General features: G+C 35.0%; 1 protein-coding gene across 4 annotated transcripts; it reads left to right on the top strand.

The window, feature by feature from the left end:
• The first annotated feature begins 1,241 nt into the window (after positions 1 to 1,241).
• On the top strand, positions 1,242 to 13,209 carry LOC147063922 (uncharacterized). Of its 4 annotated transcripts, none has more exons than XM_085958867.1 (7): positions 1,242 to 1,515; positions 3,332 to 3,476; positions 6,310 to 6,854; positions 7,305 to 7,606; positions 9,836 to 9,996; positions 10,929 to 11,168; positions 11,706 to 13,209. In XM_085958867.1, the coding sequence occupies exons 2-7, from the start codon at positions 3,399 to 3,401 to the stop codon at positions 11,955 to 11,957; spliced, it is 1,578 nt and encodes a 525-aa protein (XP_085814993.1). In that variant the 5' UTR covers positions 1,242 to 1,515; positions 3,332 to 3,398; the 3' UTR covers positions 11,958 to 13,209. The 4 variants fall into 4 exon arrangements, with proteins under 4 accessions (XP_085814993.1, XP_085814995.1, XP_085814992.1 ...); XM_085958869.1 differs by having other exon boundaries at positions 7,305 to 7,585; XM_085958866.1 differs by having other exon boundaries at positions 1,242 to 1,511.
• Positions 13,210 to 14,310: the final 1,101 nt, after the last annotated feature.

The following is a 14,310-nucleotide window of genomic DNA, read 5'->3' on the forward strand; positions in this document are numbered from 1 at the left end:
TCTATGTGTGCGTACGTTGAAATACATGCGGCATGACATTCATAGATAATAGAACACAGCCTGCAGACCATAGATAATAGACAACATTCTCATAGAAAATACATAGTGCCAACTGCTAAGAACAAAAAAGAATGTCAGTCTGACACTTTGACGTGACAGACGAAAAGTGTTGGCATGTGGAATATGATAAAAACGTTCAATTGTCGTTCATTGCATCATGCAGGTGCCGATGCAGTAAAGTTCAACGTGAAGTGCACTCATTCTTGTTTTAATGATTACGGCAGATTTTGCCAACTGACAATGTTCGTTTAATAAAGGTTCAAAATGTGCTACAGGATGGGAGCATCAGTCTGATAAGATTTTAAACAAAAAGAAAAACGACATTACACCCTTTTTTTCCATAGCGGCAGCCCGTGACAGCAGGCGACAAGCACCGTGACATGTGCCTCGGACTTGAGTGTATTTTTTTTGCTATGGCTGCGATAATACGTACTGTCAGCAATAAATCCATGCACATGTAAACTGGGTATTATGCAGCATGTTGGAGTAAATAGCATGAGATAGTAGGTATGTTGGTCATTTCATCATGAATATCAATATATAACAATTGTTGATACATTATAAAATATAAAGGTATATGTTTTATAAATTCCAGTATTACTCGGATTTTTCCATGGTAATGCCAGTAATCCTGTAAAAAATGAGAATCAGCTTAGTTGGTATTCCATAATCTATATTGAGAATATTATTCAATTATTATTCGCTATTTTGCCATCTATCTATTACAAATTATAATAATATAATATAGTGGATATCGATATGAGCTACACTAAATATACGCTAGATGTCGTTTGTATTTTTTATTTTATTTTTTAAATATATTTATAACTTTGTACCTACTTCAAAAGTAATTGAAAAAAATTGAATATTTTCTGTTCTAACTTATTTACTACACGTATATATATAAAATAAAAATAGTATTAAAATATTAATTATTTTAAAGCGCAGCCACATTTTGTTTTTTCTATCTGGCTACACCTAACTGTACATGCCATATGTTTTTAAAGACAAATTTATTTTGATATCTCTTTTTTTCCTACGATATTTAGGCCTTGAAAGAAGAGTACACGTAACAGGTATCACGCTTCAGCTAACGGACGTTCCCGTATAGTTGGTATTTGTGGCAGTTTGTGTGTGTGAGTAAAGTGTTACTACTCGATTTGTGGTTGCGTATGTGTGCTGCCCTACTGTGATATACGAGTGAAAATGGGAATGTAACAATTGGTGGTTATGAGAAAAGTGATTTGTTTTTGGTGTTAAAAATTGTGGTAGATGTATAATTAAACATGTCAAGTCTATTATTATTTGGTAAATAAAGTTAGTCACTCAAATAGTGCCGAATGTTTCCTCAAACGGTATTTTCCTCGATTATTGAGTGCAGTGCAGCGAATTAGGCCACATAGCGATCTTTCCCTAAAATACCGCTGTTCTTGTCGACGTATGAAGCTTCCGTAAGTAGGTTCATTGTTTTAACGTACTTTAACTGTGAAAATATCGCAAATTTACAAAGAGATCACTTTGGCCGCCTCATATTGTGTGTCCACTGACAGTCGAGTCAAACATTACCTGAGATTATAGAAACATAGAATGTCACCTGTTTGAAAGTTTGCCACTCGGTATTATCTCGAATATAGGTCAAGCAAATCCGTATTTTCACGTTGCATCTTTCAAGTCCGGATTCTCTTTACGACTGTATTATGAAATCGGTAGATATTATTTTTTTGTAATTGGAAATGCCAAGATAATCAAAAATACGTTCCGGACAAGGAATTTGCGCGAGTTCCAATATTGTTTCCTTCAATGGTAAATGATTTTTTGTGATTTACTTGTCGATCAAGTGATTCGCGTATGCATAATATTATCGGGAACCATAATACTACATCATTGTTATTTTTTTAAATAAGAATACAAGAGTGTTAATAATATCATTTAAAATTGTTTTTGTATCGTAAATATTGGCCACTGACAGTTCAAATTGTCAGATGCAAAAGTGTATTTTTTTTAGATAGGTAGTAACCTACTTAACTTGAATGCCAAATATTAGAAAATTCAGAAGAATACATTCAATTTTTAGAACAATAGGTACTAAATTATATTTATTTACCCATCAATTTCAAGGTTACTCTGTTCAAACTGTAAATTTATTTTACCCATTAAAGCCAATTGCCTTTTTAATATTTAAAAATAAAAACAATAATTTTTTATTGTGGCTTGTGGAGGATGAAGCATATTATACAATTTTTGTGATTAAAACGGTCACATTATCATGATATCATTATCATCAACAATTAGTAATGTAACAATTTTCATCGTCACTAAAAGATTGAACAAAACAACCTTTAAGTATAAATACAAATTTATAATAACAATTGAAAGTATAGGTTGGCGATGGTTATATTAGTACTATTTTTCTACGTTTAATTTACTGAAATTATAATAAAGACTCTGCTTCTTACCTGTGACTTAAATGTCTCGGGAGAATTGTAAACGAGAGACACATATTATGCACTCTTCCATTCGGACTCAAAATTAAAAGTGAGATCACTGTGATAATGTTACGACAATGAAAAAAAGGACAACAGGTCATTTTGTCTCAAGTTACCCTACCGTCTTAAGTAATACAGTTTTACGGTAGTTCATTTATAAATATCGACAAATATAAAAAAATGTGTTTTTTTATGTTGCCTAGGTACTTACTTACCTACTTTCTTATTAAATGAGTAATTAGGAATCTAGGTATCAAGGTTTCCTTCAATGTCTTTGGTACAGTCCTACAAACTTATCTAAAGAACGGTCAAAAATGGAACTACGAACTGCTATATGGACGCCATTTTGAAAACGTTATTCGAATGTCAGATTCTGTCCAGTTGCGAGTTTTGATTGGGTAGTTTTCGACTGTGGCTCCCCCATCCGTTCTTTAGATAAGTTTGTAGGTCTGTACAGATCTACAAACTTATCTGGAGAATGGCCAAAAATGGAACTACAAACTACCATAAGACGCCATATTGAAAAACGTCATTCGAATGTCAGATTTTGCTAGTTACGAGTCTTGATTGGGTAGTTTTCGACAGTGGCTTCCCCATATCATTCTCCAGATAAGTTTGTAGGTCTGTAATAATTACACTTTGTTCCTTTTTCGAATATTTGACAGTTTTTCTTTTATGTAAGTAGGTCTGCGAGTCGAATTACTTATAGTTTACCGGTTACCCACTAAGTTAGATTGACATGAAAATTGCTGTTCTCTGAAATCTGATTGTTTGTTTACCCCCAGGTTAAATGGAGGACAAATTATTGGAGTGTCGGCATGTATGAAGTGTTAGTAAATTAGCAGTGATGTTATGTCTGTCACTGGGGAAACGGAAGCAGATTCGGGCACAATATCGCCGCAACAAAATTCTCTCAACAATAATGATAAGGTAAAAACCAGGTCTTAATTAATTTCTATCACATTTTTAGCCATATAGATATTAAAAAACATTTAACTTCTGTATAAAAATAATTTATAAAACTCATTACATTTTCAAATGAAATTTGACAACAGATGACTTAAATTGAAAGTACCAATATTATCCATCAATGAAGCTATAGCTAGCCCATTTACAAGTGCATGGATTTACTGGTCGCAATACATATTTTCTCAACCATAACAATGAAATGCAAATATCTATTATCGTGGAAGTTGCAATACTGCATGCATGGATCAAAAAAGTTTTGCAGCTTCTGAATTTTCACGCGATAGTTGATATGACATATTATGCATGCGCAGTAGAATGATAGTGGTGAACCTGCCAGAAAAAAATATGAAATACGTCGTGCAGAGCATTTTGACGTTTACCAATTTTCACAACCTGTCAAATAGCACCACATAATGACAACGCATCTCGCTTACACTTGAAGAATGAGAACAATACACTCATTAGCCATATAATAATATTTCACTGTCGCACCAATGTATCGTAGTATCAATGCAACCTTATGCGTATTATGTATGGCATCATTGTAATGTTTTAATATCACCAGTATAATATATATTAAAAAATCGATTTCACAATCTATATTATATTTAAAAATAATAATAACTGTCTATTTTATATACTTTGTTAATATTACCTGCTTGATATTAATTATGATACATACACTCTGAATAAAAATGTATCAGGCAAGCTTGATATTTGATTTAATTGACGGACTCTAATGGCCCGAGCACATTACCATCACATCACGTGCTGTCACGCTGAGGTAGAGATAGTGAATCATTAATGATTTCATTCATATTAATTAAAGTGTATGTAGCCTTTTTATTTTCTTTCTGATATAAAAATTATTTACTGCAAACAGTTTACCGCATTGCAATTGAAGTAAACGCAATAACTACTATGACGATCGGAGTTCGCAATTCGCAAATAAGTAATTTAATAAAAATTTTATTACAATATTAAATATTTTAAAGCCACATGTACTTAATAATTTTGCATGATTACCATTAAAAAATGATTGGTGAAGAATTTCCAATAAACCAATGGCCCAATCTGTTGATTTACCTCTAGGATTTACCCCATATTACTATTTGGTGGAGTAATTGTTTCTTCTCCTTATTTCAATAAAGCGTATTTTTTAATTGAGTTAACATTAAATTAACTTGGCCAAATTCCATTTAGTTGAGTATATTATTTAATCTGCCAATCACTTACCTACATCATAACAGGTATAATTACATGGATCAGTAATAATCCAGGTAAATTTATGACCTGTGGTTTATTTAATAGGCACTTAATTGTTTACATACTAATACTTACTTATTTAAATGGATAAAATCAGGTAAATATTTTCTCTGAATTCCTTCAATAATGGTAATTTCATAAACTACCACGAATTTATTAAGTATTACTTTCTCTTTGGGATAATTAAAGGATAGAAAATTTTAATTGTCGAATGTAGGTATCAAAAATTAGAAAGTTTTCAGGAATAAAATGAACTAAAGACAATAATTTTCATTCCATTCCAGTTGTGAGGCGTATGAAGTGTGTGAATCAAAATAGTTGGCAGTAATAAAGTGTAAACTGTGGGTGTTTTTTCTTATCTTTTGACTTTTAGTCTAACGTGTTCTCATTTTATGACAACGTAAAGACTTTATGAAAGTACTAAGTAATTTTTTGTTTATGTGTCAAGTTATTCTAATAAGGTGTGACACTGTCATGAACACAAGAGACTGAATAGTTATATCGTACACATAGGTCAATGTGTTGTTTCGTATAACAATTATTACACTTGTCGCTGTAATAATGCTGTGTACTGTTTGTGTAAGTTTAATTCTGAGGCTCGTAATACTTCTATCATAGTTAGTTTATTAATTAAATTGGCTGATGGCATTGCAATGTTTCCCAAAGATTTCGAAGAAATAAAAAATACCCTCGGTGCTTTTATTCCATTGTATCCATCGCGAGTGGAATATAACACACCGGGATTATTGAGTTGTTATTACTCCAGGCAATTGCGTAGAATAACCAATGTAATAACAGCTCAATAATCCACTCGCGGTGCAATGGAATAACGGCTCTGGTATTACTGATTTTCATATAATGAAAAAATAAGAGGAGCAGTTTGTTGAGCTTGTATAGAAAAATGGCTCTTACGACAAGCTGGAAGATTTGATACAGAAACCATAGCTACATCTGGAAGAAGGGTTTCTTCAACATTTTTACCATCAACTGCAAGCATTTTCACACAATTATGTATTCATTTGAACAGTCAATGACATGAATTATTAAATTTGCAGTTATAGCCAAGATAAACCGTGAAACGATTACGAACTGATTACGAATCGATGTATTCACTTTTTTAATTACACCATGCATTTCAAATTTCGCGTAGTAGGTACATGTTTGCTTATCCCCTGTAATCGAAGTAATTACATATAAAATTTAGCTAAAACAGCCAGCCAAATGGAAAACATGAAACACATAAAGTGACAAGTAACGGTTCGTGAGTTACATTAACAATGCAAATTCCCTCTACTGTCAACACAACAACGGGCCGCCATTATTGTTTGTTTTCGGAAATGCCAACATACTTCTCTGCGATTACCAATTTATCCATATCAAAATTAGTTCGTCCCAGTTCCAACCCCAAAGTTCTGTGTTATAACCATATTTCCCCGTTTCACATTATTTGAGATGTTTTGAAGCGAATCAGATGAATTCGGCTGGTTTGTAAATTCTTATAATATTTATGTATTTTTGAATGTTCTAGGAGCCTGGCGACATCGTCGGCTACAAAGTGGAGGAGGACGACGACAAGAGCAACGCGCCGCTACGGTGCGGGTCGTGCGACGTCTTCACATCGCTGAGCGGTCGCTCTCTGTCGGCCCACATGGCGCAGTGTACGGTGGCGCGCGATAACAACAATGCGGCGACGGGCGGCGGGGGCGTCGCGCCGCCCCAAGAAGTCCGCCCGCACCGAAAGCTATTCGAGTGCGACGTGTGCAATATGAAGTTCTCCAACGGAGCCAACATGCGGCGACACAAAATGCGCCACACCGGTGTGAAGCCCTACGAGTGCCGCGTCTGCCAGAAGAGGTTCTTCCGCAAGGACCACCTGGCCGAGCACTTCACCACGCACACCAAGTCCCTGCCCTACCACTGCCCGATCTGCAACCGTGGCTTCCAGAGACAGATCGCCATGCGGGCGCATTTCCAGAATGAACATGTTGGCCAGCACGACCTCGTCAAGACGTGCCCGCTCTGCAGCTATCGAGCTCCCACCATGAAAAGTTTACGAGTTCACTTCTTTAACAGGTGACCCATTTGACTCTGCGCGAGCTTTATATTGTCATTCATTTGAAACATCTTTCATCAGCAGCCAGATTTGGAGTTCTGTTTGTTTTACTTTACAATACATTTATGATGCTGCTTTGAACATATCACAGACATTACTATTAATTGGAGATATTTGCAACTCGACATTTAGATTTAAAAAGTTATATAAATATACAATAGAAACATTATAATAAAAAGCCATAGAGAATGAGGGGTGAGAGTAATTATAAAACAACCCCCATCTAAATTTACCCTAATGAAGGTGGAATACATGTATTGATATTATTTGTAGCAAGTTGTCTGGCGCAGCATTCATGTAACGTGATCATCCTGTTTATAATATCGCTGTTGTTTTCTGCTTATATAGTTTTGAATAGATTAAAATAGTTTGAAAACCCATGTTATCTGGTTTATATTTTCTTTTTTCAGACATGGCATCGATTTAGATAATCCCGGCCCGGGCACCAATCCCGTTTCCCTTTTGGCGGCCGGCCTCACTTCCGGCACTCTATCGGTGGACGGAGCTCTGGAGAATTCTCTGGGGGCGCTGGGATCCCTGGGTCCCGGCCTCTCCGTCTCGGTGGCCGCCACCTACTCGGACAGTGGCGAGAGCACCGGCGCTCGATCGACAGACAACGCCACTCCGCCCATGCATTACCTCACGCCCCACGTCGAGATCTCTATGGCTGACAATGAAACGTACTCACCCGGTCAGTCTAATAATAACCCGGGTACGTGGAGCTTGATTTTACAAGTTACCAAAATTCTCGATGCACCATCAATCCGTGTCCGGAAATTTGTACATCTGCAGTTCGTCATATCACACTTCACCGTGAAATGTTGTATCAGAAATATATGGTCGTATATTAAAGACCGCCCAATCTCTTTGGGTCGTATAATACTGAGATAAAATTCATGTCTAAATAAAACACGGTTCTCGTCGGTTTACAGGAAGCCAGCGGCAAACAAATTTTGAAAATAGCTGATATACTGGATTATTTGTTAGGTTAGGTTTTCATTCTTGAATTCAAGAATTTTGCCAAAATCGGCTATGACAATGGAATTAATGTTCATATTGAATCTAATAAAATTGGAGACCATATAGTATACAGTCATCTCTTTTCGTTCACGGCGAACTGTGCTACGGTGAAATGTTTTACGTACAATTTACGAGTAATCTTATCAACCGTATTTATTACGATTAAAACTGACTTATAAAATATGAAAAACTGGATGTCGTTCCGTTCGGTTGAAAACGTTAAAGAGTTAAGTAGGAGAAAATTGTATAAAAGTTAACGATCCGATGATTTCAGCATTTTTAATCGTACTGTTATGGGATTCGGAATGGCATTTTCTAATTTAAACTGCACTTACTTTAACTCTCTTAAGGCAATCCGATATAATTCTATGCATAATTTTTCAGTTCTTTTCAATAATATTTATCTCACATTATCATGCCGCCAATTGTGCTTTTGTAGGTTATAAATCATTATATTGTATAAAATGATTACTTCATATTAATTTAATGATAATAAGTAATTATCGGTAATTAAATTAGGAACTTGTATCCTTTTGTCTTGTTGGTATTGTTTAATTTTTGTTGTATAGACAAATTACTACAAATTATGCCCAGTGTTGATATTAAAAAAAGCGTTAACAAACATAGAATTTTAGGCTTTAGATTGAAGTATCCGTAATATCATTTTTCGAATCATAGATCAATTTCTTAAGAAATAACTTTAATAACGTAAATAACTCGCGTGTATTTCAACATATTATATTTTAATTGTATTGTAAATATTAATTTTTACACATTCAGTAGAAATAAGATTACACGGTGATTATGTTCTGAGCGCACTTCTAGCTGTTAAATTTTATTGAACATCTTGAGCTGTCGCCGAGTTAACCGCTGACTGTGCATTAACACGGTTCACAAATTATTGTTGATGAAATCTAATCATCATTGCAAAACACTGATAACTTTCCAAGTCTTTCTGCAATATTTTGCATTTGCAGTAAAGTAAGTATCTCGATCATGGCTTATCTATTTATAGACAACATTTCAATGTTTTTATTAACAAAGTGGATAGATCTGTTTCGCAAGAAGATGTAATTTAGTAATATAATTTTAATGTTAGAACATTAAATTTCAATGGATTATTATAGATTATTATATATAAAGCATGAATTAGAAAAAATATATATCAAATAACATTTTCCCTTAACACTGTTGATGTGAAGAGGAAATTTCAGACACAAAATTGCGGGATTTCAAGACACTATTTTTCGTAACAAACATCCTATAAATATAATGGAATTTATGGGTCTTTGAAAGATATTTTTGTGACGAGCAAGTCTATAGATAAATTTTTGCTTATTTATCCAATCTTCGGAGATTTTTTTTTATAAAACATGTCAAATGAAATATCAAAAGTTTTGATGTAAAAAAATATCGAAGAAATAAAAGCGAGAAATGTCTGTTTTATATACCTACTAGAACGTTACATTATTTACTTATAGAAATTTTATCAATGAAACATAAATTATTTCTACTACATATTACTCACAATTTCTGAAAGGTCTGCCAATATTTATGCCAAAGACGCAAGACATTAGATCCGCGGCAGTTTCTTTTTGGACACTTGTTTGTAATTATTACATAATATAATAGTAAAATTTTAAAACCACTTTTTCTCTTTCAAAAATTCTTTTTTTACAACTTATTTTTTCTACAGTTTCCAATTCAACCATACTGAAAATATTCTGTAATGAATGACAAAGGTTATTATAAGAATGCTGGTATTACAAGAGTACAGCACTGATTCTATAACATGTAATTGTTCAATCTCTACGTAGATAACAAATACATACATAGTTTAACTGGGTCATTCATCCATTTCAAGAAAATACTTTCCTGATTAGTTTTGCACAGGTTATATAATAAATAATTATTTTGACAGGAGGCATATCTGAGAGCCGATTGAATGGTTCCGGAGAAGGACCCAACTCCCCTCAATCGGGCGACAGCAACTGCAACGTGGCCAGCAGTTCACATTCCCAATTGCCGCCTCTGGCAGGCGCCAACATCACCCCCTCCATCAGCCTCATTCCCATCAAACAGGTGTGTATTTTGTGTAATAAGATAAATTAAATCAATCGTTTTTTATTACAATACTTCTCGGTGTCAGTGTGATCCTCTGCGCCCCTTTTCGAAACATTGATATTGAGTAGGATCGTTGCATATCTGTCAGTACTACTCCCGAATGGCCTTATTCTACCTGGGTTCCGTGGGGGATCCAGTTCAGCATCCATACTTTTATGAAAGAAGAGAGTTATGAATCGCAGTATGAAGAAAGTCATTCAAATCCGCCAACCGATACGCTACATGCATCCCTACTGCTCTTAGAGTAATTGTGTCATGTATCTCGTGTAACACTACATCTCTATAGTAGTGTCGTCTGTCTCGGTTGCCGTACTTGAACGACTAGCTTAACAGTAATGAGTTATTTAAATGTGAATTGAAGACAATGAAAACAATACATGTGGCGATCCATTCTAAATGATTAGTTCATTTAATTCCTGAGATGAAACTTCTATGCAAAAGGCTCGTTTCGTGTCGTGAAAAAGTGCGCAATAAACAATATTTTTGACAGCCAACCACCTGCACCCTCTGGAACTTTCTAACCCTACTGCACCCTAATGTAATTTCAGGTTGTTCATTTGAACGTGGGCTCTAAATAGCGAGTGAATGATCAGTATTGAGTTCGCTGTATAGATCATTATGGTCTGATCGTTCACTGCCTTACCATCATTTATGTATATGGATTTCTATCTCCACAGGTGTTAAATAAGTTCAGCTGTTTTCACAATTAATGTCAGTACCCACATTAGAACCAATAATATAGCCAATCAATGACTTGAGGATTCACTCTCAATCTTTTTCAGGTCAGCAGATGTATTGGCTCTTAACGCAAACTAATAATTTCATTGAATAATATTTGTGATCCGTACATGTTATTTTCCTGCTGTTAACAATGTTGTTTCTTATTTTAGGAGCCGTCTTCGCATGATGACTCTCCACCCGGACACACACTGAAAAGCGAGAGCGCAGCGGGGGGCGAAGGGGGGATCGGGAGTGCAGCCAACAGCTTTACCATCAGCAACGAAAACAAAAGGGGCAGCGGGGTGACCTCCAGCTCGCTCTCATCTCTCATCAAAGTGTCACCGCTCAAGAGTCTGCTCCGTGAAGACATCAGAAGGAGAATTTCTGCCAGAGGTCGCGGGAGAAATGCGGTTGGTCTCAATTATTTTACTTACCTGCGGTTTGGTGTATTTTTACTGTTTGTGTCAATGACATTAATATGGACGAAGCATCTGGATAAAAAATGACACTCACTTTTTTGTCGGTTCTGCCGAATGGCATAATCTGTTCTAACACCATTTACAATAAAGGTGATATTGCTATAAATTCCCGATGCTTTTTGTCGGGTCTGCCGAATGGTTCGGTTCGAACGGGTTCGCCCAAATGAACATTGACACTAGAAACACTGTTCTAACGCCATTACAATAAAGGTGATATTGCTATAAATTCCCGATGCGTGATATCGCATAATGTAAATTGCGTGACGTCTACCTCTGCTATGCGCGAATTTACTTGCTAGCTACTGTACTGAGTGCGTTGTCCATTAATAATGTCATTGGTTTGTGTATATAGAATGATAAAACAATTCATTCTCATATTTTAAGATGAATTGGTCTTAATACTTGCATGATATATGAATAAGTAAAATGTTATTTTATTAATTTCTAATCGACAATTTACAATTCCAGATGTCAGCGCGCGCGTCCCCATCGGAGGGCGGCGTGATAACATCGACACATGCTGAGCCTATGGGCGGCTTCCTGAATCCCGCCTCACTGGTGTGCTCCTTCTGCGCCATCTCTTTCCCCGACTCAACCCTCTACTTCCTGCACAAAGGGTGCCACTGTGACTCCAACCCCTGGAAATGCAACATCTGCGGGGAGCAGTGCAACAATGTATATGACTTTAACTCACATCTGCTCAGCAAGAGTCATCAGTGAGACACCGATGCTGTTCACATCAATAGAGTAGCTACACCGGTTAGCCTGAGTATCTCTTCTTAATCCCTACGTTCGGTACTCACCCTGGGATCAATCAAACAGAGAGCAAAGTACTTATCGAACAGTTATGATCAGTGGAGTCAGAGTCAATCATTCACTGTCGCCTTCATAATTATTCAATTCAGTTGGGTTGAATTAATGTTTTGAAATACATTATGAAATTGTCATAGTAGGAATCGTGCATTATCGTCGAGAGGTGTATCGTTACCCGCCTGGCAAAAATAAATTCTCCAGTATTACATGTTCCCTACTGATTGACTTTTGACATTTATAAAAATGTAATCTCCGTAATTTGGAACTCCTAAGAAATATACATAATAGAAGAAAAAAATTTTAATCATGAGACCAAGTGAGACTCGAATCTGCAACCGTCAGATTCCGGCCAATGTGCTTTACCGATTAAGCAATATGTACCATAGGTACTAATCATGCTGAAATTGACTAACAAGTTACTGTGAAGTGTTGTCTCAAATTCTGTTAAAATTGGCAACTATCTTTTGTAATTTTGAATCAAGGTTTATAATACCTTGATGAAGATGGCATCAGGATCTCTCCAAATTTTAGTTTTAATTTATAAACACTCACTGAACAAAAAATAAAAAAATATTTCAAAATTTTTCGTAATATGTATGTTTCTGAGGTATTTCAAATTATATATGTCCAAGAATAGAATAGAATAGTAGAAGATAGCGAGGATCGATTGGCAGCATGCCTCGCACTGTATCAACATATTCGGTAACTGATGAATTTTACTAGTGCTCGAAATATGTATTCAGGCAACCTGTATGGCTACTCTGTTGGAGTGAACCTCCCATTATTGTTTTAAGAAAATGGTTTCATGGCAGATTTATATGTCGAGAGTCTGTTGCAATTTTCACTTATTTATTTTGAGACCAAAGTCATATCGAACCTCAGGCAAGGCAATGAGACATTTCATTTTGATAAAGAATAATAATAACGCTAGTGCAGCTTTCAACATTATTGACGACCAGATAATGCCAAATAATCATTCCGACATTGACAACAGAAGTTTGCAAGAGATTTGATGTGTTATTCAAATAAACATTTTGATATTATACATTATTATGTACAATGAATATTTTGAACATAGGAGAATGATTATTTTCTCTATTTATTTTGTGTGGTGATGTTTTACACCTGATTAATTGAATTATGAAATATTACAATGTACAAAAAAAAAAAGACCGTGGATAAAAAAGCCTTGTTATTTTTAATATACACATGTTATTTATTTATCTTACTGTTACAAGTAACTTAAATATTATTTTTTACATATTGTGTTAGTCAGGCTGCATCCAACGTCTTTTTCGCTTTCCTCATTACATTCCATTCCATTCACCAATATTACCAACGCTTTCGGCCTCAGACGATTTTATTATAGAATTGTATGTCGCGTAAAGCTTTGGCCCCAATTTGATACACACTGGTATATCTCTGTAATCAACATTGATATTATTGTGACCCTTGATGGCCTGCATGTTTCTGCAGCTAAATAAACATGTTGAGAATAATTGTGGTTTAAAGGATAGGAATTATTTTTATCATTATATCTAAAGTTACACTCGATAAATTGTAGTAGCATATTATTCCAAAACTTTCCATTGCCAGGAAAATTGATATTAAAATCTATTAGCTACTTGTATGTTATCCCATCTGTTGACATCAAATCTGAATGTTTGAATTACCTCGGTAATTGTCGATTGCGTGACATCATTCCTGTCTACTTGTTATCATATAAAGTTGCAAGTGTTGTACATTTACTATTTATTATAAATATTATAATATATTTTTAACTGATAAGGGAAGAGATTATTGAAAAACATTCCAGCCTTGCGTATTTATATATTTTTACAAAGAGAGTTAATATAATCGATATACAACATATTTACGGAATGAATTTTAAAATAGAGTATTGATTTTTAAATTGTATACTTTTGTTGATAATATTATTGAAATTTCATTTATAAAATGGCGCGTGTCTTAAGAAGAAATATGAAAGAATTATAATGTATGTATTTACACGCGAGCCGTCCCTCGATGAAAATGTTAAACCGTTTGAAAATGAAGCTTCGCTCGGTCCGAGGAACAGATGTCGTTTACTGTTTGACGTTTCCGATATTGTGATCATTATTATTTCCAAGGTGCCTGATATTTGACCACGGTGATAAAAACAATATTGTGACTGTATGGAATACAAGTCAAAATAGACTTAGGGTATTTGAGGTGTACAAAAGTAAGATTTTATGTAAATGTTTATATTTATTCTCGTCTG

The sequence above is a fragment of the Rhyacophila brunnea genome, unplaced genomic scaffold (assembly GCF_057557595.1).
Source record: "Rhyacophila brunnea isolate RB1 unplaced genomic scaffold, BYU_Rbru_1.0 scaffold_8, whole genome shotgun sequence".
Lineage (NCBI taxonomy): Eukaryota > Metazoa > Arthropoda > Insecta > Trichoptera > Rhyacophilidae > Rhyacophila > Rhyacophila brunnea.